The sequence below is a fragment of the Nipponia nippon genome, unplaced genomic scaffold, assembly GCF_047370975.1.
Source record: "Nipponia nippon isolate SJK-2023a ecotype South Korea unplaced genomic scaffold, ASM4737097v1 scaffold_2, whole genome shotgun sequence".
Lineage (NCBI taxonomy): Eukaryota > Metazoa > Chordata > Aves > Pelecaniformes > Threskiornithidae > Nipponia > Nipponia nippon.
Window position 1 is genome coordinate 61,587,264 of NW_028262336.1, and position 22,372 is coordinate 61,609,635.

The 22,372-nt window shown below is 42.3% G+C and overlaps 2 protein-coding genes across 2 annotated transcripts in view; both read left to right on the forward strand.

Annotated features, from left to right (window-relative positions):
* IL1R2 (interleukin 1 receptor type 2) overlaps positions 1–17,686 on the forward strand; it is a 50,285-nt gene extending 32,599 nt beyond the window's left edge. The window contains exon 9 of the mRNA XM_087759055.1: positions 17,525–17,686. Coding sequence (XP_087615181.1) covers positions 17,525–17,535 — 11 coding nt within the window. The 3' untranslated portion in view covers positions 17,536–17,686. The remainder of the gene's footprint in view (positions 1–17,524) is intronic.
* A 4,633-nt stretch (positions 17,687–22,319) lies between these two features.
* The window catches only part of LOC104019340 (interleukin-1 receptor type 1), a 37,406-nt gene continuing 37,353 nt past the window's right edge, over positions 22,320–22,372 (forward strand). The window contains exon 1 of the mRNA XM_087756881.1: positions 22,320–22,344. The gene's annotated coding sequence lies outside the window, so the exon portion shown is untranslated. The remainder of the gene's footprint in view (positions 22,345–22,372) is intronic.

Here is a 22,372-nt window from a genome sequence, read left to right on the forward strand (position 1 = left end):
TTGCCTGGGACATGGGAAAGCTGGGCTGAATTCTTTGTCCCAAAGCAAGTGAAGTGTGAGGTTGAATCTCTCTCACCACTGCAGTTTTGGCTTTTCTTCAGGAGCTAGGATGTTCTTTAGGCTTTCTGGTGAAAAACTCGAGAAGATTTAATCTTCAACCCAATGTGCTGAGAAAAGAAATATCCAGCTCTTTGGTATCTTCACCAAAAAGATGGTTTTTGTTTCCTCATAAATTCTTTGGATTTTGGAGCGAAAGTCCACAGGCCTTTTGAACTAATTCAGATAATTCTCTGGTGGTTGCTCCTCCAGTTCACGGCCAAGTTCAAGGAATTATTGGAATACGTGGCTTGCCACAGATCTTTTTGGATTTCCTCTCAGTCTGTACTGATAAGGCAATAAGAAAGAGCAATGTTTTCACAACTCACTTGGCCTCTTCAGTCTGAGAATTCATTCATGGATTGTAATAGCTGGAACATCGCTGGCACAGACCAGGAGCAGCTTCAGCGTGTCACAGTGTGAAACACTGGTGCATCTTGCAACATCAAACCTGGCACTTTTATATGAGTCAGCTGCAGGATGAATGCAATTCACACCAGAACGGCTTAATTATCATGTTGATCACTGAGCTCCAGAAATGCCATGGGAATGCGATTTCCATGATGCATGTTACCCCCTTTTTTCTTCTGTCTAGCAAGAATTTCCTCCATCATCTGTAGAGTAACAGGGGGTTGGTGTCCATCTGAACCTAAGATAAGCTGCAGAGTCCTGTCACTTCTAGTCTGGAACCACTTTTCTTAATCTTGAATGATAGCACCAGACTCCTACAAGGGAGAGAAGAGACCGGCATCCTCTTTCCCTCCCACTGTTAACAGGAGCACTTTAGTCTGCAATTTTCTTTGAGCGCTGTTAAGTAAAAAATGATGGCATATCACACTGTCTGACTTAGAGTGGTTCAGGTCACTGGTGCTGCTAACCTGCCAGGAGAGCTCTCAGGGGGGTCCTACTCACATCTGTGCTGGGACTTTTAGCTTGTTGCTCTCGAAAAGGTGAGGTGACAGACCTTGTGTGTGCTACAGAATTATTTAGGCTGGTCAAACACATTAAAACATGCTGTAAGAGCTATGGGAGGGTCTTATTAAATCTTCTCACAGAACTGTCTGATAAAAGGAGGCATTTAAATTTAGTGTAGAAAAATACAAAAGCTTTTTGTGCCTGTGGAAAACCAGTATTAGCCGTACCAACAGGCGGCTCTTCTTTCACTGTCTGTGTTCAGGAAAGGCACATTGATATCACTGTGACTAGTTCTCTGAAAGCATCGTCTCAGTGATGTCTGTCTCAGTCTGCCGGATGGGCTATCTGGTATTGTTAGGAAAGGAAGGGAGAATGGCACCAAAAAGGTCAAGATTCAATGTAGGGTTAGGTACATCGAATCATGTTAGGTGGTTGAATCAAAGGATATAGTTTGGTAGAAAGCTCTTCAGCTTGGAAATGCTGAGAGGATCTTGAGTCACGAACGGTAATGGAGAAAGTGAGCAGGAAAAGATGTGTTCGTTCTTTCTCACATACTCAGAGAGAAGGGTGCCTAGCTAAACTATTGAGTGGCAGATTAAGAAAAAGCAGCGGAGTGTTCCTTTTTAATCACAGTATGCAGTTAGTGTTTAATGATTAATGTGCAAGTCATTTCCATGGGATGTTGTGGAGGCAAGAAAGATAAGTTTAAAAAGGGACTAGACAGAGCTGTGCAGGGAAAGTTAATTAGTAACTGCTGAGTATGGGCATGACCTTTTGCTGACGGGATGTCTGAAATGCTATTACTGCGAAACAGGAGAGTATAACAAATACAGACAAACTCTCATTAGCCTTGTTCAGCTAATATTTTTACAAGTACCTGCAGCTGGCCGTAGTCAGAGACAAGAGGCTGTCTCAGGGGCTGTATGGGCCCTAGATTTGGCTTTATATGTATTCTTCTGCCACATTGTCTCTAGCAAGTGAAAATTTTTAAATGCTTCTATTTTGTTAACACATAAGCTACTATGCAGAACAAATGCAGGTCAACAATTTAACTAGTGACTGCTGGAAAAAATGAGGATTAGCTTCACTAGAAACAGATACAGAATCAGCATGAGATCAGGTAAAGCCCTGTCCGTGCATATCAACATGAAGGAGAGTGGGAAGGCAGCACAGTGGAGAGAAGATGTGAAAAGGTTTCAAATCTACATTAAATATTAATGCCACAAGTCTGTGCCTAAAAGAGACTCTCGCTCAGTTATTCAGTGGATAAGCAAGAGAATGAGGTTAAAACAACGTCATGTGCTGCTTCCTGGTTATCATAACATAACAAAGTCTTATGGTCTGCCGTCTTCTGGGGTTCCTTAGAGACATGGCTGGCTTAGTTTCCTCTTTGGACGTCCTAAAGGATACAAGCAGTAAATGATGCAGCATAATGAAGGGATTATCATCTGAACAGTGCTTTCTCTTCTGCCTTGGCTCTTCCCCGAACACAGCAGTAATTTTTAGGAGCCACAAAAGCGAGACAGTGTGGTGCCTGCATGCTTCCATATCTGGACTGCACAAGTTTGGGCATAGGGCATTTTAATCTTATCAAATGAAAGGGCTTTTGTCATGGATTTAGTCATTACCCTATTTTAAAGGACCAGCCACAGCTCTGCATTCTTCACTAGAAGTTAGACCTGTCACATAAGAAAGAAACAATGAAGTGAAGATATAGGTCCTGTTCTGCTTGTGATAAAATGAGCTTTGCATTAGGTAACGTTAGTCAAACATTTGACATTTTTGTGAGTGTTTCTAAGCTGACAAGCTTTTTATGATGTCCTCTGACTCCTGGTTAGGAGCTAAACCAGAGCTGTTGGAAGACAGTAGAGTTCTCCTCCACATCATAGACTTGGGATGAGATCTGCGAGCTGTAAATATAGATATACAATAGAATTTATGTTCTCCAGTGATTTCTCATCACTGACGGCATTATAACAGGAATATACAGCTAATTGGCTTAAATGAATGTGCGTGACTTGTAAACGGGGAAAGGCAGACTCAAGATACTCTACCATACTGAGGTATGAATACCCGATAAATACACGAACGGTGAGAATGATACCAGATATACCCCCGGTATCTGCTGGGGTAAAATTATCACCCGATGACAGCTGTTGACCAGGTTCTTTTCCACTCCAAACAAAAACATGGAAGCTGTTAATGGGGTTTTTGTACATCTGCACAGTGAAAACCAAACAAGAGATGAGTCAAGTTGTCTTTCTAAAATTAGAAGCAGCACCCCAGTGAGCAAAAGATGCAAGAGACCCATGGTCTTTCATAGATGTTGGACAGGCTGACCAATGGGTATTACAGAAACCATGTTGTGGGAAAGATTTGACATTAACTGCACCATTTTAAACCCCAAGTCGCGCACCAGATAGCCCAGAGCTGCAAGGCTGCATGAGTTCACATAGCTCACCTTCTGTCAGCTCAGATTTACTCTCTGTTTTCCTTAACTATAAACACATTACTATGTTTAAATTGTCAATGTAGCATAACCTTGCAGCTGTGTTGTTAATAAAATGCACAGAACAATCCCATGATACTGCCGATACGCGTTCAATCTCACAAGCAATTAAAACTCTGTGTTCTGGTTCTCAGTCCCCATCAAGTTATCCATGGTAAGGGTGAAATTGTGAACTACTTCACGTAGTATAGTAACCACAATTTGGCCAACTACCTGAACTCTTAACTAGCTGACCTTTTCAGCCTCTCTCTAGACTCAAAGTAGGCACGTGCTGTGTCACTCCCTTTAGTTCTGGATTTCTAGGCATTCGTGTTGTGAATCTGAATAAAGGACGCAGCCCTCAAAAGTGAGGTTTATTTTGTATAGAAAACAAGGGATGAGGGGTCCTTACCATGTACTGGGGGGTCTGCCTGATATGAGTTCAAAGCATGGCTGGGGCCTGCAGCTGGACCACAGGGACCCACTCAGCTCTTGGGTGCTGAAACCTCAGGACTAGAGGCAATAAGCTATAGGGGTCTTCACAAAACCAAGGTAAAACAATAATGGGAGGCAGGGGGAAGACAAAAGTGGTTGGAAGCTAGGTTTAAAATAATTTTCACAAATTGTGGTCTTCTCCACGAGAGTCAGCCCACATTGCTCAGGAAACTTTAAATGCTTACGGCTATAGTGTGCTCTCAGTTGCCATGTTGTGCAAAAGAGTTTCTGTTCCAACAAACTTTTTTTTTTTTTCTTTCTGTGGCTTATGTGGTCCCCTTACTGTAGTATCTTTACCTTATGAAATTCTACGTTATAAAAGCTATGTGCAGAAAGAAATGCTGCCATCCCCATGGGAATATGGAGCACAGAATGATGGTACTGTTTGAGCCACCTCATGGGGTTTCCAGTTCCATTTTCCATTCCAGTTTGGGGGGGACTTAAGATCACTTTATCTCTTGAAAGTCCAAAAATAACCTGTACAACCTCCCACTTGTGTTGCTTTTTTGACCTACTTGGTTAACCAAAATTCAGCATCCTGTGGGTTGTCTCTATCTGGAGGAGAGATTGATGATGGACTCAGATACCTTTGATGCACTTCTGTTTGTTCATGTTTTGCAAATAAAGTCTTATTTCCTGACCGCAGAGTGCTTTGCGTAGGAAACTGTTCTTACTCACAGCTCCAAATCCTCTTTCAGTGAGTTTTATTAGATAGTTTATTAGATTCATTCTTGAACTATAGATTAAATGTGGTTGTGCATTCCAGTTTTAATTTCATTATATGCTGCGTATCTGCTATATAACTTCTTAAAAATTAGCTGACGTTTGATGGTCGTTGTGCTTGAACGGTTTGCAGGAAAGCAGAGCTTTAGACCGGTCACTACTACTAATCACTATTTTGACCCAGTGGACTCGGAGAAAATTGCATCAAAACAGGAAAGAATCTTTTGCAAGCCTGTGAAACAAGACTGCTCAACAATGCTGTGTTGCGGAACAGCAGGTGCAAAAGCACAGGTTGTCATCTAGTAGTATTTTGTTGAAAGCAGAAAACTAGAATGCCTGCAGCACTGAAACTGTTGTCAGACTCACCAGGAATTGGCTGCAGAACACAGAAAAGGCAGAACAAATGGTCCGCCTTAATCCAGTAGGATTTGGCATCCTAAGAGCCAGAGGCATTTCCTGCAAAAGACAGAGAGAGTATCTATTGCAGGAACTGATGGCTCCAGACAGCACTGTTGACCTGACCTACTATCTTCTGTTTCTATAGAGCTGACACCTGGCAGGGAGATGTATTAGAGAAGGGATACTGAGTCTGTCTACTTGTCTAAGAAAATCTGTACAGTGGCCCGTAGACATTAAACATCCCTAAGGCTGACTCACATCCCTAAGGATGACAAACATCCCACCGTTGACCTTCCAAGACAGACACCTCCACCTTGTTACCTGCATAGATTTTGTGATTGCTTCTTAACAGTCTGAGCTCCATGAGCTATTGCCACATATTTTATGCCTTGCTGCTTCTGCGACAGTTTCTACATGCTGCATGGCATATGACCATACAGTTAAAAGCATGACTATAGTGTTTGCTACATTTTCCTGCAGAGTTCTTTTAAGAGTCTACCTCTCTGTCCCAGCTCTCTTTTCTGAAGAAGAGACATAACGTAGGGCACAGAACTGCGGGACTGCAGAAAGTAGTCTTCTGTGCTCAGGCTCTGCCAAAAATGGGTAAAATGCAAGAGCTACAAAAAGGGACCAGGTTGAGTCCCAGAGTCCGCCATTCAGTAGGGCTTCCAGGCTTGGGGCGGACAGCTGGCAGGGGTCAGAGACATTGTGACCACAGGGACATTCAGCAGACATGGATTTGAGGGCACGGGGTGTTAACAGAACGTGGGAGGGATGCTATGATGCTCTTGCAAGTGTATATAACCTGCTGGAACTGGAGGCAGAACGAAAGAGAGCCCTTAAGGACGCCTAAGCACCAAGCGCTCCCACCGTGTAGGCTGTGAATATCTTTTCCTGTGCAGTTCATACGCTGCAGAACCAGGGTTGTGAAAGAGGGTGGAACAGCTCCAAGGATGAATAATCAGAGAACTTCAAGCACATGCTGTCCAACAAGAAACTCCAAATCTGAACCCTGAACAAAGTCTGGGGGAGGAAGAGACTAAAACCATGAGGTTTTAGCTAGGATAGAAAAAGTGTTCAAAGGTCAACTTAAAAAAGGGAAAGAAGCTGAACATAGCATAAAAACAATTCTCCTTCACTCTCTTCTTCAGTGGGGGCTTCTGTGAGCAATACCCACGCGTGCAGGCTCTAGGAAATCCGTGGGCATGGCAGAGAAGAAAAGGGCTTCTTTTTGCTGAATGATGCCCCAGTGTTTTCAGAAGAAAAACCCTGAATCTTTGGATGAAGTCAGAAGAGATCAGACGAAGTACTAAATGTACTTAAGATATGAAGGAAAAGAAATGAGATGGAGTGTTGCAAAATGAAAAGCGTAGTGCCCCGCGGAATTCTCTGCAAATGTTCAATAGGGTTTTTTCTGGGATTTTGTTAGTTCTTCAGTTCACCTGGATTCGCAGGCGTGGCAGCGGAGATGCAAGCCCTGCAAGTCCTGAAGTGACTGTACGCTCTGTATTTCCACTTCTTGAGATTACTCTTTTCTTCCAAAGGCCAGAAGGCTGCCTGCCTGCCCGTGCTCTTTCAGAGCCTCTCTCTCCCCTGTGTAATCACAGGGAGTCTAGTCATCACCTTGACTTGTTTTTAACCTTTAGCAAGGAAACTGCGAAATAAGTCTGAAACACCGTGTCACAGGAAATGGAATAAATGGGGCAGATTAAAAAGAAAAAAAAGTGCTTAATATGATCTGATATGTTTTTTTCCCTGTAAATCTTTCTTAGGCTGTATTTAAATATACAGTTCAATATGTAAACTATATATTAAAACCTGTATTATTGCTATAGTTTTCTGTTTATGTATTATAAGCTTTTGTTAAAAATACATCTAATTAGAGAGATACAGTTTACTTTGCAGTGTTCAAATCAACTGATGGACTGGAACTCGGAGTCTTTGAGAGATGCCAAAATAGTTTTGTTCTTGGGAAAATGACATTTCTGGCTGAGCCTGTAAAGACTTACACAGAACTACTGTGCTTAACGCAGGGGAGTTTGCCCGTAGCAGTAGGTAGCTGAGTTTGCTCTGTGCCTGGCTGAGGGCTCTTGGGAATGCACCAGACTCAGAGGAGATGCCGACATCGTTCTTGCATCTTACAAGTACTTCAAACTCAGTCTGAGCTCAGGCTGTGTAGAAATACTGCACAATTTAACGGAGGGTACCTGGAGATGCCTGAACCTTTTCCAAAAGGTCTTTTCTAGCCAAGAAAGGTCCCAAGCCATCCTTTTTGTTTGATTTTAAAACAAAGGCAGATAGAAACCATACCCTCCGCATTCTGGGAGGCTTGAGCACTGGTCACAACTGACATTTGCTCTTGGGAATACCAGCAATTTAACTTTAAACCTTCTTGCATGACATTCATATTATCTTCCTTTCTAAAATTAAGATAAAGATGTTTTTAGTTGAATACTCAACAAAGCTTCACAGTAGGGCACTGCAGGCAATGAACTGGAACTGAAGTCAGATTTCAAGTACGGTGTATCACGTAAATCTCAATCAAAAGGGTAAGAGGCAAAACCAATGTGAAAATGTAGAAAAAGTTATAAGGTTAGTGAATAAGCCATTTTACAAGGATTAGGTTCTGATTCTGATCAGCAGGACAATGATCATTAAAAGATTTTAAAAAAAAAAAGTTTGTTATGCTGAATGTCTTCAAATTGTTAGACTCAACAAGAAAAATAAAGGAATGGTTCATGAGCTTGTCCTGTAAATGCAAAAATTCATATTATAATTTGTAATTCATTCATTTATATTGTAGTTTGTATTAGCTCTGTGTTAATAGAAGTTTATTTTCAAAATATAGAAATAAATTTAAAAAGAAGAAAACTTTAAATTCATAGCTATGTACAGGGATGCAATTAAAAGCAAATGTTATTTCAGATGAGATGATGCTATCACACAATATAGTCCCATGGCTCACATAGTTAATGTACAGGATTTCATGATTACCTCTGTAGGTGTTTTAATCAGTGAAGTAAAAAAAGATGACCATAAATGATTCATTTTTTCTGACTTTCACTTCTATAGTATTCCTCCATTAAGATGATTCAAAGTTCTCCAACTTTGATTTATTTTGCTGGTCTCAAGCAGTAACTCAAGACAGTCCAGTGACTCATTTCAGATAGCTGTTTCACCATCTAACCGGGGTAATCAAGGTCAGTCAAGATACAGTATCTGGAGTGCCTCTGTTACAGATTTGGACTTGCTATTTCTGCTATATGTGCATGCCACGTTAAAGTTCTGATATTGCAGAGGCAGCTTTGTACACGGCATCTCATTCAAATCTATTAAAATATCAGACTAGTGTACTCTCTGGTTGTGGAAGCAGACCAGGAATGATGAGATTTCTTCCATCTGTTTGGGAAAGGGCTTAATTGGTTTTCCTTTGGGTTTTTTTTCACTATTTTCATGAGGAAGAAATCCGCTTACTTGGGAATTAGATTACGTCACGTGCAGAGCAGAAGTGTTTGGTGTATTGCTTGGAACTGAATTGATAATGATTTATTTCTAAATTCCTCCTCTTGAAGGAGCACAAACAAGTAAGTCTTTTTCATGCTCTGTGTGTGCTTGTTTAAGAGGTATGAAGCTCTTGGCAGGGGGACATCAGGAGTTTTATCACTTCCTGACATTTTTCATATTAAGCCAAATGACTCCCTTCCCACTCCATTTTTAAACAGGCTGCAGTGTGACCTGACTCCTGGTTCATTACCAGGCTGCAAGAAACACACGGGCGTTATTATTTTGATTTTTGTTGCCTACTGCATTTTTCTGTTTGTTACTTTCTCTACTGGCACAACACAGAGTGTAGTTGCTGCTCATAGCAATAAGGGCACGGCCATAGCTTCAGCTGCTATGGCTTATCAGCCTCTAAAAATCCTTTGGATGTGCATCAACAAACTTCAAAAAGAAAACCAGAAACATCTTAAAAATTCAGTACACTGCATAATGACCTTTAGCCCTTCCTGGCCACCGTGTCCTGCCTACATGTTGCCCTCGCTTCGACCTAGTGGTGTTGCTCCCAGCATACATCAGGCCTGAGCATGAGCTGTGTGTTAGTAAAAATCTGAGCAGGAGTTGAGTGAACAGTCACAGGGATGCAGGTCTATGGAGCAGTTTTCAATTTTGTTGAGAAAGCTGTATTTTCTTATGGCAGAAAAGATAAAGGGTCAGGGCAAGAACATGGCAAAAGGTAAGAAATGCAGGTTTGAAGCCTGCAATACGATGCTCCTTTGGTTGGAAAAAGCTGTAACTCCCAAGTAGGGATGAAGAAAAGTTTTTGCATCTAAAAAGAATTCGTGCTGTGTGCTACACTGCTAACGTAGCCCCACCCCCAAACTCCACACCATTAATTACACCGGCATCCACCTGGAGCAACATAAAGTGCAATCTGCCTCTCTCTCATGAACGGTAAGTTCATTCTTTGTAGCCTTCATAAAGGGTATGATGACCTTATTAGCCAATCTAGGCGTTGTCAACTTTGCCAGTATTGGGCTGTCAATGCACAGCAGAGATTTTTGCTCAGCTTCTTAGGGTGTGTACACAAATATCTGCTAGGAGGTGCAAATATTCTCATCAGTTAGATGCAGTATTTTGTAGGCGGCCTCTGTTTCTCCCACAAGGCTGAAGCAGGTTATGGGGAAGGGTGAGTTGATGCACACCCTGATGGAGGCAGCGGCACTAAGGACCAAAGATGTGCCTGGGAGTGCCCCTCAGCTGGCAACTTGGGGGCACCTCTAGGCCCCCTCGTTGAGGCAGAGATGTGGAGCATGAGGGGACAAGAAGCACTGAGCCACTTTCCCAATTCTGAAGCTGTAAGAGGACTAAAGAAATACCCGTAAGAGATGTGAATGTTGTGAGAATTTGGGAAATATTTAGGCACACTGGCAATTTTTTAGGCAGCTAGAGAACTGATCTCATGTTGAATGCTATTGTTCAAATCTAAAAATATGCAGAACTTGAAAACAGAGGAAGATGGTTTGGCAGCATCTTCTCTTTTTCCCTGCCACACATGAAACAAGGAGATAAAACAGGAATCTCCAGCACATCCCTTTATTGTTATGTGTTTTTCCAATTGCCTGGAAATGAGGGAGAGAAGTGCAGAGAGGTAGAGCCAACACCATCTCAAGAAACTTCAAAACAATCTTAGCTGGTCATAATTTGATACACTTATACCATGAAAATGACAATTTCCAACTTCTAAGGGATTTATAAGTATTTCTAAATTATAAGTTATGTATGGGTTAATTAACTCTAAGGCATGAAAGAGAGAGGAAAAGCATAAAGTGGGGAAGGAAAAGGATGCATAAGGGATGGGATGATGACAGACACTTCAGCTACATGTTTCAAGATTTAGCCAAAACCAGTTAAGTACTGGCAATGTCATGGCATGATTTAAGTAGTGCCTATTATAGCCTGGACACAATCCTTCCCTGTTGAACAGCTGGATTTTATACTGTACAAAAATGATCTCATTTAGTTACTTAAAAGTATTGCCTAATGTGGTTTGCTGTAATTCTGGAAGAAAATTCTGGATCAAAATGACCACCATAGTTTATGTTTTAATTATGGAACTTTGACTTTATGCTCAGTGGTACACAAAGGAAGAGCTTTTGAATCTTTTTGAGCGGACTTTTGCTCTCCTGGGTTCAGACTAGGTGATGCCATCCTTCACAGCTATTTCTTGTAAAATTAACGTAAGAAAACATTTGTATTTGAAATTGGCTCAGCTGTTTATTCAAGACTGACCTACTCAAAATGAACAATGAATCTGATCCATAAGTCAAAGGACTTCACAAGGACGTGGCAGTGATAGGTTAACGGTTGGACTCGATGATCTTAAGGGTCTTTTCCAACCTTAACGATTCTATGATTCTATGATAAAGTGTTTCACCTAATGAAAGCACAGTCTATTATTTTTAGTAAAGACTTTGTGAAATAAGCACTTATTAAAAAATACTGGCTTGCTTAGCATGATGTAAAAGAAAAATGCCCCAACAAGCCACCTTCAATAGAAAGCACAATCAAGCATCAAAGGCGGCACAGCTATGTTGTTAAAATGTGTAAAATACCGATTATATTTAAGACAGTGATTTATAAAAGCATATCTCCTGCTTACTAAATCAGGTCGATTTCCATCACTAATTGGGTCAGCTAACCGCAAAGGCACACGCTTCACTTCCTCTTCAAGCACGTCCTTTGGTGGCTTCTCAGAAAGTTACAGCTTGTGTACGTTATGGCAATACTTTGAAACACTCCAGAATCATTAATGTTCTTTTTATATCCATCACCTTTCTGTTCTGGTTTTCTCCTTTTTACCTCAGTTCTTTCTCCTTTTCTTTTCATCATCTTAAAATAATACTCCCTTCTTTTCCATCTTTAATATGTTCAGCTGCTACTTTATATGAAATGTTAAATGTTTGGGTTTTCTTTTTTATGATGATACCTTTTTCTGTAACTTCTTTAGACAATTTTTTGTTTCTGTCTATTCTTGCTTATTTCTCTTCTGTGTTTTATTTTGCTTCTCTGATCAAGCTACACACATGGCATTTCTCCACTCGTATCCTCAATTCTTTACTAGTTCAAATACTCCTTTTCCCCCTCTTCTTTTTTGCATCAAGTTTGGCTTCCTGTTCTCATTCTCTAATTTGTTTAATCGAGCCCCACCTGTTTTCATCATTATGAGAAATTAGGAACTTTGAAACTAAAATACCATAAAATATTCAGTGTTGATAGCTCATTTACGAAATAAATTTGAGAAATATCGTGAGATGATGCCAAATGTTAAATGTCAAATTCCTGCTTTTATAGAACACGGAAAATTCCACAATACAGTGTTAAGGAGAGTCTTCTGAGGTTTAGCAACCTACAACTCTGAAGATTTCAGCCTTACTGAACACACTCCATAGCTTTGCGGCTGTTAGTGCTGAGCAGACAGAAGAAGTCTGTGGAGCAGTAGGACCCTCCAGTCTAGGAAGAAAATTGGACATTCCCTGTATTCACTCTACTAGCCTACAATGAAACTAGACACTACTGCTGAGAGAGGGAAACCTGTCTCTCCTTGGCTGTCCGTGCTGATCCTGCAGGTGGTAAGCAGGCAGCAGAAATCAATCTGCACGAGTGCACAAGGGACTACACCCGGGCCAGAGGGAAAGGAGTGGAGAAAAGAAGCATGTGATTGATACATCTCAGAGAAGAAGCTAAGGGACATGCCTGGGGAGTGGGAGAACTGAGGCAGGCTGGACATGGAGCATAAGACTGAGAAATGGACTAACTCCCATTAAAGTTAGATTAGGAGCAAGTGGTTCATACTTTGGTGAGTAGCTTGAAGGAATAACAGAAAATAGGTAAAGTGGGTAGGAAAGAGAACTTGACAAAGAGAGGAAGTTTTTGAAAGAGATGGAGATTGTCTAGACAGGTATTAGGCACTTTCGTAGGAAGAAAGAAACAATGTGGGGAGAATTTGACAGGAGACGGGTATACAGGGAGCGGGAGATGAAGAAATGGGTGTAAGAATTAGAGAAGAGGAAACTGGGAACTGGTGAGAATACAGGGAGGGTGTGGTGAAGACGTTGTTTGAAGGAAAAGGTCAGTGGAGAGACTGGCAATGACAGTCACTGGGGAGGAGCTCATGGCCAGCTGTACTGTGGGAGCCTCCAGAAGCAGGGAAATGACAGGGAGGCTGGGGGCGTCTGTTTTGAAGGAGGAGGAGGGAAAGAAACCACATATGAAAGGACACTATGACTGGGGTTAGAGGTCTAAGAAAATAGAGAGTGTGACAAGAAACTCCAGGCGCATCTCACAAGACTGAGAAAGTAGGCAAAAAGGAGGCAGATAAATCTCAATGTAGGTAGATGTAAGGTGATGCATGTAGATGAAAATAATCTAGCCCATGCCTACACGATTCTGAACATAGAACTGGCACTTACAGCTCAAGAAAGAAATCATGGATTAATCACTGACAGTTCTCTGAAGGGATCCCTTCAACGGTGCAGTAGAAGCCAGAAGATGTAGCTAAATGGATTGAGACTAAAACAGAAAGCAACATTTTGCCAGTATATAAAACCCTGGGGCACCTGTGCAGAGTATTGTTTGAACAATTGAGTATTATATGGTACCCTTACTTCAAGATACAGGTGCACTACACAAAATGATGATTAAGGGGAAGATGCAGCTGTCCCGTGAAGGGAGACAAAAGGCTGAAACTTTTCGGTTTACAGAGAAAGTGGCTGGTGGGGGAGAAGAAAGACATTGTTGGGGCTTACAAAATTTTGAATGCAACGAGTAAGATGAATGTAGAACTTTTATTCACCAAGCCTTATGGTACTAAGATTAGAGGATTGTCATTGCAACTGGCACTTGGCTTAAAAAAAGACAGTACTTGGCACAGTCAGTACCGACCTTCTGGAAACAGGTGCTACATTGGCTGTGGAGGCAGACAGCATCAGCAGGTTCAAAAAGGAATTAGACTAATGGTCTAGATACTCTTGGGAAACACATCAACGTGCCCTCTAATTCCACAGTGGCATTGCCCCCTTGCTTGACGGTTACCCTCATGGCTGGTTCTGTCTGCTGAACTCTTATGGGTCACAGTCAGGATCCCCTCAGATGTGTTGAGGACGCCTCTCCCATCAGAGAGGGCCCAGGCTTGTAATTTATGCTTGCCCCGAAGACAGGATTGCACTGCCTGCCAGGGTCTGGGCCAGGCGTCTCAGCTTAGGGGTCCTGGGTGGCAAGACTCGAGGCAGAAGGGTCAAGGGAGGGAGCCGTCTGCCCTTGCGAGCAGCTTGCGCTCACTTTAGGGTGTCCCTTGCAGCCCCCTCCCCAGGGACCCTGCTTCCCCGCCACAGGCAGTTTCAGCTGAGTTGGCCTGCTCACGCTGACCCCATCACCTGGATAGTGCTACAAAGCGAGGGGATGCCTGGGTGTGAAGGGCCACTGGCTGTGGTGTATCTGTGGCCCTCTTTTGCCAGGCCTCCTTCCTGCATCAATGGAGAAACCCAGAGGTGCCATGAAGCCCAGCAGAGGAAAGTGGGCAGCAGTGGTGGCACCCCACCCATGGGCAGGCACCCATTTGCCACAGCAGTGGGAGTGGGGTGATCCCAGGAGAGGGGCAACATCCATGTGCTTTTTCCAAATGCAAGGCAGGAGGAAGGGAGGAGATGGGTAGGGCGAAGGACAGCAATTGCCAACAGGTCCCAGCAATCCTGGATGCGAGATTATATGGGAGGAACGGACCATAGCTAGTGGCCAGATTTGCGTGATGCCCCTTAACAGCATCTCCCATGGCCATTGCTGAAGACAGAGTGCTGGGCCAGATGCGATATTTTGGTATGGTCTAGCTGGGCATTCCTTTTATTCTCAGAAAATTATCAAGATTGCAGATTCATCATCAAGACTGCAAAATGAATGATTCATAATTATTTGTTGCTTAAAGTTGCTTATGCAGTCTTAACATTCTTTTCCTTTTACATGTGTTAAAATTATTTAGTCACATACTATTGTACCTTCTAGAAAGTCTTTGGCTCTATTGGCAAGAAAGAAGGTGCTCTCCTTTAATGACCATGTAGTCAGGACATTTTTTTCTCCCTGGTAATTCAGTGAGCATCCTCATGCCTTATTTCTTGTCTTCTATTCAAGCCCAGCTCAGAAAGTATTTGTTTCTACATTGATTTCTTTTTGGTGCTCACCATTTTTTTTCCAGCACTGGCTTTGCAGTCAAGTTCTTTCAACACAGTGAGTTCATGCTATAAATTCAGTCAGGACAAGACTGTGTGCTGAATGCAATTTTTGTTCTTTGTAGCTGCTGACAACACTGACAGAGAAAAGAAGGGCACACCATAAATCTGCCAGTAAGATTTACATATTTCAGGTATCTTAGCATCAAAAGACTTGTTATCAACTAAACAATAAAAACTAGGGAAGGCCAAGCAAAGGTGAGATGCATGAAACTCAGGGACTACAGGTGGTTGCCATCTCTTCAGAATGAGGAATGCTTAAGAAATATGACTTTAGGAATGAAAAGGAGCATCTGCCCATGGGTCCCAGCTGCTAGGGCTCACATGGGTCACATTCATATTGCACATGTGGACCTGACCCAGAGTAGAGCATAGATGTGAACTAACATGTATCTATTGTAGATAACCAGCGCATTAGCATCCTGTTTGACCCAGACAGCCAAATATTATCAAATATCTGAAAATGTGGAACAAAAAATATTGATAAAATTAAATCACCTTTTCAATAGAAAACAAACTTGCAACATCTGCAAGTGCTGATGTTACTTTTATTCTTTGTCACCATTACAGTTCTTCCTTTATTGAGTGTTACAGGGAGAGGCAGGAAGCCTGGCAAACCACAGAAGTATAAGCACAGTGCGCTGGGACCTTTTGAGTAATGTTCCAGTTGCAGCCTAAGCTGCTGTAGTGCTGCACTGATTGCTACTATGCCCATAGTATGTCTGTGCCCAATGTCTATACTTGTAGACATTATTGCCTTTGTGTAGCTTCTCTTGTGGCTGTAGACCTCTTGAATGAGAAATTCAAAGAGTGTTCCAGTGACCTCCATGCAAAATCACTCTTACAGTGAGGAGCTGTTTTCCCTGTGATCTACTTTTTTCTAGGTTTTCAAAAAATATTTGTAATCAATAAAACAGTATTTTTAATCTAATCAATCTCCTTTGAAAATTATTATTACTGAACAAAACTAGTGACCACTTCAACACTGCAACAAGTGTAGGTTCCCAAAAGCACTGTGGGAGGCTCCTTCAACTGCTTGCCTTATCAGGGTGAAACAACTGGTTTTTAAGCAACAGAATTGCTGTCTAGCTTACTTCAACGCAGGCTTTCCTAGGAATGTTTCTCAAACACTGTTTTTCAAGTAGCCATTGCAATGAAAACATAAGGAAAACCCCATCAATCTTTCATATGCAACTGATCTGTAAATAGAGCGTGTTTTGGCCAGTTTTATATCAAGCTGTTATAACTGGCTGGCATTAGACTTCAGAAAGGAAGTTACAATAGCAATAGTAATTAATAGGTAGTATCATGGATGGGGTTGATAGAAACTCCATAAGTTTCTGAGTGAGCTCTTGTTAATATTGTTAAAATTATCCCTTTGGACAGAGATTTTCTATGCTTAATAGTCATCTAAATTTGTTTTTAAAAAAGGAAAGTCACCCAGATCCATTCAGAAATTTCTAAAATGAGGTTAAAGAAGAAAAACACTGCTTGTACGTGCTTTAAAGCCAGGAACAGAAACACAGTCTTTGTCAAGGACATGTAGCTCGCGTTTCTGTGAAGTGCTATGTGGATTTGACCAACTTATAAATCACTGCATCTCACACATGCTCATATTTGCTGAGAGTTACCAGCTAAGCCCTTTGAACAGTTTTCTTTTAGGATGTTTCATCTGATTTCTGCCTGTGCTTCGGGAGCTGGGTTTCTGTGCTGTGTGAGAGGAAGTGCTACGTTATTGCAACATCCTCTTCATAAGTCATTGATGCCATCCCTTTCCAGAAAACCTAGAAAATTCTGGGTCCTAATGGCTGTAGATACCAGTGCAAGGAAGGCGAGGAGACAGCCTGCGACTGCTCTGTCCAAGGCCAGCTGGGGCCAGGGGCTATTTTCTCCCACATCTTAGGGTGCCTCTGAAAGCTGCCCTAAACTGTAGCTCTTTCAGAGCAGTCTATCAAGGCCACTCAGCTTTGCTTATGCTTTTTCTTTTCCCTTCTCTACTCCAGCTTTCTTAATGACCATATCTCTGAGGTTAACAGCTGGTATACACAGCAGAGGTCCAGAGGAGGAACCTACCAGCCACAGAATCCCCTGGAGGGGCAGGAGGCCTCCTCCGAGTGGGGCACAGCCTGCTAACCATGATCCTTCCCCTCCCCGCCACTTGCGTTTGAGCATCAGTAAGCAACCTCACCAGTCGGCATAGAAACGTGTGTCAGATTTGTAATGTTTTCGGTAAACTGAAACATGTCCTTGAAAAGCTGCTCTTGAAGAAAGCAAAACAAGCTTTGAGAAGTTTCTGCTATGAAACAACAAGGGAAAACACCAGTTTTGTAACTTGGTGGACCTGTGCACTTGCTCTGTCCTTTCCCTTGTATCCTTTGCTTTATTTGCTCCTTCTCCCAAGTACGCCATCATTCCAAAACTGTTCCCTGCAAGGGTGCTGAGCAACACAGCACAAACACCACACAAACGAAGGGAAATAAAGAGAGCGCTTACTGTTGAATCATGTGAACAAAAATTATTGTTTCCAGCTTGCGTGTATGTAATGTGAATTTCCACCCTTGGCATGTCCTATTTAAGAAAAAAAGAAAAAAGCATAGTGCTGCGGTCCAACTCCTCTTCTCTCCTTCAGGCTTCTGCTGAAGAGCAAGAAACAGAAATGAGGAGGATGTGAAGCTCGCTCATCACCTGGTGGCATAAGGGAGGCTGGGAGCGTTCAGAGCTCAGCACTGCTTCTCCCATTTGCTCTAGAGATGGAAGAGATGTTTCCTCCCATGGTATCACTTTCCCAGCTCTCCAAAGAGTGTCCAAAGACTCGGTGGGGCCAGAGGGGGTGTGGGGAGCAACCAGTCATTACAGTAAGTTGAATTTTTCATGCATCCCAAACAAGCATTAAAAAAGCACAGCTGCTTTGTCCATTTTAATTCATTTTCAAATTCCATGCTTAGCACTCATGAGAGGTTTATATTAGTAGTTCAATAGCTTAAACTGCCATCAGCTCAAACTACCAGTTTGATACTAGTTAAATGGTAGTCCCTAATCCAGATTTTGTGCCTCCTCTTCTATCAGACATTCTGGTCATTTGCATTGTTTCAGCTACCACCCTCTCAGACAGTGATTTAGCACCAGTTTTAGGGAATGCCCCAAAAGAGAAAGCTTTGAAGTGGCTTGTGCATTCTCTTCTGTTGTTCTCTTAAACTGGTTATATTGCTCAGTCTCAGGCCTGGACCCTCCTCATCTCACTGTGGTTGCTTTGAGCTGGAGAAACATCAAGGCTGCTGTAAGCAACTGTGAATGAGGTGGCTCCGAGTTCATTACTGAGTCTTGCAAAAAGAGTTAAATCAGCAAAAGTTGATTTCATAACAGCAGTAAAAGGCAGCAATTATTGTTGAATGAAAGAAAGCAGCTGGTTAATTGGAGGTTACGAGGTTACATCCTGTTGCAAGCTTTCTTTGCAAAAGGCAAGACAAAAAACCTCCAAACAAATTCACATCAATGATGATCTCCTTTAAACTGCTTTGGATCCTGTAAATAAGGTCAGGCCCCCTCAAACAATATTTGCTCCCACTCAATCCCCCTGATTATTTAACAGCTTTTTGATACTTCATGCAGACAAATAATAACACCCTGCCTCCCAAATCCAGAGAGCTCAGTTGCCTTGAAGTGAACAAGAAATGGAGAGAGTAACAAAGCTCAGTGACACGTTTCTAACTCTCCAGCTACACTTGCTTGTAAAACAGTGGTTAACCTCTGAGTTAAAGCTGCGGCTGCTGTTTGTACCGCTCCACCCTCCTGCCACAGCAGCCCAATGACATTTGAATGACGGATTTGAATTAGGATTCCAGTTCAAACATTCGTCACAAACTTGTTCTTAAAACTCTTCGTTGCTCTCTTGCAGGGGATCATGAGGAAACTTTTCTCTATTTGTAAGCACAGCCTTGCTATACCTTGTAATGATACTTCACTTCACTTTTCTTAATCTTTCTTCTTGATGTGGCCCCAGAAATCTGGCCCATCCTCCTTTCTTCCACTCCTTTCTCCCTGCTGATACAAACTCTCTTCTCGCCGTTCACTCAGCACCATAATACCATCTTTTCAAAAGGCTGTCTCTGACTGTCCGTGCAGGTCCTGCTCAAATTTTCCTCTTCTTTATACAAATCTGGCTGATCTGATGAGCTTTGAAGATCTAAGACAAAGGTTGAGAAGTAATACTTTCTGTGGAATTAAACTTATCAAAACATAAACAGATTTATCTCAGAATAGGGGGCTTGGAACAAACTGCATTGTCTCCCTTGGAAGACCATAGAAAGAGTCCTCATTTATTGTTATTGCCATCTTTGTCCTCCCATATAAAAATTTATTGGTAACATCCTTTAATTTTACATGTATTCCATGCTCTTTTGGGCAAAGGTGTACATCACAGCTGTTTGCCCATTGCTTTGCATAATGGGACAAGACATGACTGGGATGCAATATTATAAAAATAATGATCATAAATAATACATATAATGGTAAAGCTCTCTTAAAAAGGCAAGAGGCACTAGAATCAGAAAGCTATATAATTAAGGGGGCTCCAGCACTTGAATCTCTAACTGTTGCTTGCTACTGTGTTTACTTAAGCTCCACACATTGCGGCAGAAAGGACTGGGGGCTGCAGAGGAAGCCGTTTCCTCCGGTAGGACGCTGGGAGGCAGGAAGGCTGGCAACAGCCTTCTTACACTACCACCCTCTGTTGTGCCTGACATCTCATGAAAAAAGAAAGCTTCAGCTGCAGTGGAGACAAGTCAAATTATTTGAAGGATTTTCACCTCTTGTCACTATGAATTATTTGAACTCAGGATGCATACGGGATGTATGTGCTCTTTGGTTTCTAAAACTTGTACAGTATAGGAACCTTGTACTTTAGGTGGGGCATGAAGTGACTTAATATACCATGAAGAGAAGAAGAAAATAGTTTAGTATAAGATATGTTCTTAAGTTTAACCTTAACCCTGTAAGTTCATCAACATTAAAGCTGGTTAGTTGTTTTACTACCTTGAATGCCAGGGCATAGAAATAAACCCACAGATTTTGTATTTAGGCTGATTTACTGTCAAGAGGTAAGAAGTCTCTGGCTCATTGAAAGAAAAGCTTGGCATTAACAACACAGACTTCTTCTGGCTCAGGATGTTTCTTAGGGGTTGTGCTTTTTTAAAATATAAAACAGCGAAATCAAAGCGAGAACTTCTCAGGAAACCACAGCCTAAGACAGCCCCAAATGGTTCCCACTTTCCTTACCTCTTTGCTCCACTGAATCATCTTCAGCATTTGCTTTTTTTAGCTAAATACTATTTATCTATCACATTAATTTTCCTCCTAAAAGCATTATCAGAAGACATCCATTACATGTAATTTACTCCCATCAGACAATGACTTGTTTAAACCAGGCACATGAGCTGCTGAAAATTGTAGAACTACTCTTCTGTGTGGACCATGCTAGTCTCGGACATGTTTTGGGGGCAAGGTAGCATGGATACCCCTTTTCATTGTTCCCAGTTCTCAGCTGCCACCGGAGCCATCTAGGAGATTTTGAAAAGTCACTTACCATAGGAGAGGATTGAGAAACATAATGGGACTGTTTGTTGTTGTTGGTACCCACAATAGCACACCACCAGTTTAGGCTGAACTATCTCTGACTTGTAATTAAACACTCTTGAAAAAGAGTCTAATCATTGCTGGCTGGTTGCAAACGGCACTTAGGAAGTGTATTAGCAAAAAGGGTATATTTACAAAGCTCTGAAAGAGAGGTATCAGGAAAAGCCATGAGCACAGCACACTCTCTCAATTCATTTGTCCGTCATTCTGTCATTCTGGACAGCCCCTAGATATCCCTCTGAGTTTACCTAGGAGCATCTGAAGGTACTGTGCATGCTCTGGATGATGCCCTCCATCTGTGCAAGATACCATGCTTGACATGGTTATGGTCTCCACAGACTGGGAAGCTGGTCTGGAGGATGGTCCTGGCAGGAGCCATAAGAGGTAGTATTAGATGTACTCAGAGAAATCTTCTAATCTCCTTACTGGAGAGGCTTTATAACTGGTTTCATCTCCCTAGTGCAGACTAAGTGCCACCTTGTCTCAGGTGAATTATTAAGAGAAGTCATCGTTGTGGGGTTAACTAAAAGGAGTGTATTAATGATTAAACCATGAGCAAATGATAATTAATCAATGCTAGAATGACAAATAAATCGTAATCAAATGGTGATTAAGCAATAATCGAATGGTAATCAAACAATGATTTAACAATGATTTGACGATGACTTGACAATGATTAAAATGATAATTTAACAGTCTACTACTTACTACACTTCTAATAATTAAGCTATAGCTGGATATATAGATGTCGCTAGCATACAATAGACTTTTAGGCCTAGTGTAAAATGTTGCTTAGCTCATTCTAGACATCAGATGCCAGGTCAGGGGTCTCTCAGCCTCGAGGAGTAACCCTGAGAGGCATCCCTGCTCAAGGGGAGGCCACCGCCATGCAGCCTGCTGCTGTACAGGAGAGTTAATGGGCTCGGGGAGGGGGGGCTACAGATGTTTATAGCGTAAAGTGATTGACTGGTAGTCAAACTCCCCGTTTGGTGTGTGTGCAGGAGTGCAGCTGTGGCAGTTTTTAGTTTTGCCTAGTCCCAGCTCAGGCAGGTACTGTTAGCTCCCGCTAAGACCTGGCCTAGACTCCTTAGTCCCTGAGCAGTTAAGGCCTAGCACAGTTCTCAAGGTTTGCACAGCAGGGCTGATTTCAGTCAGGCCTCCTTGTCAGTGATGCCTGAACCAAAGTAGTGCTCACCCAGTCAGGGCGGGGGCATGTCTCCCTCTCTGCCTCTCACACCTTTTGCCTTTGTGTGCTCCTCCCTCTCCTGCACTTCACCGCACACCAGGATGGAAGTTCTGACAGTCGACTTACCTGACCCCAGCCGCCACAAAGGCAACCCAGTAAACATACTGACAAAGAAGGATATCTCCTTAGTCAGAGTCCCAAGACGTGCCTGATAAGCTCAGCCCCTGATAAGCTCAGCCGAAACCTCCTTGATGTGGAGAAGTCGGCAGGACAAAGAAACTGACCTTCCAGGAAAACAGGAGTCAAGAACAACTATTCCAGGAACTGATGCCCCACATCCACTTATGTATCTATCAAAAAGCTATTTATGCCAAAAGGGTATAAAAAGTAACTTGCTACCTCCCCAAAATGAGTTTCTCTGCAAGAGTCATTCTGCAAGAGCTTCTCTGCAAGAGATCTCCCAGACAGACCGGACCCTTGCTGGGGATGCCTAGCTGACCCCGGGCTCTGAGATGCGGATCATCTTTGAAGTAAGACTTCTTCCATCGTGGATTAGCCCCACTCTTGGGAGTGGTTTGGTGAGCGTCATGCTGGTAACACCTCGCATAATACATTTATAGATGTGCACACAGGTAAGGGTTCATGAGTATATAGGTTCAT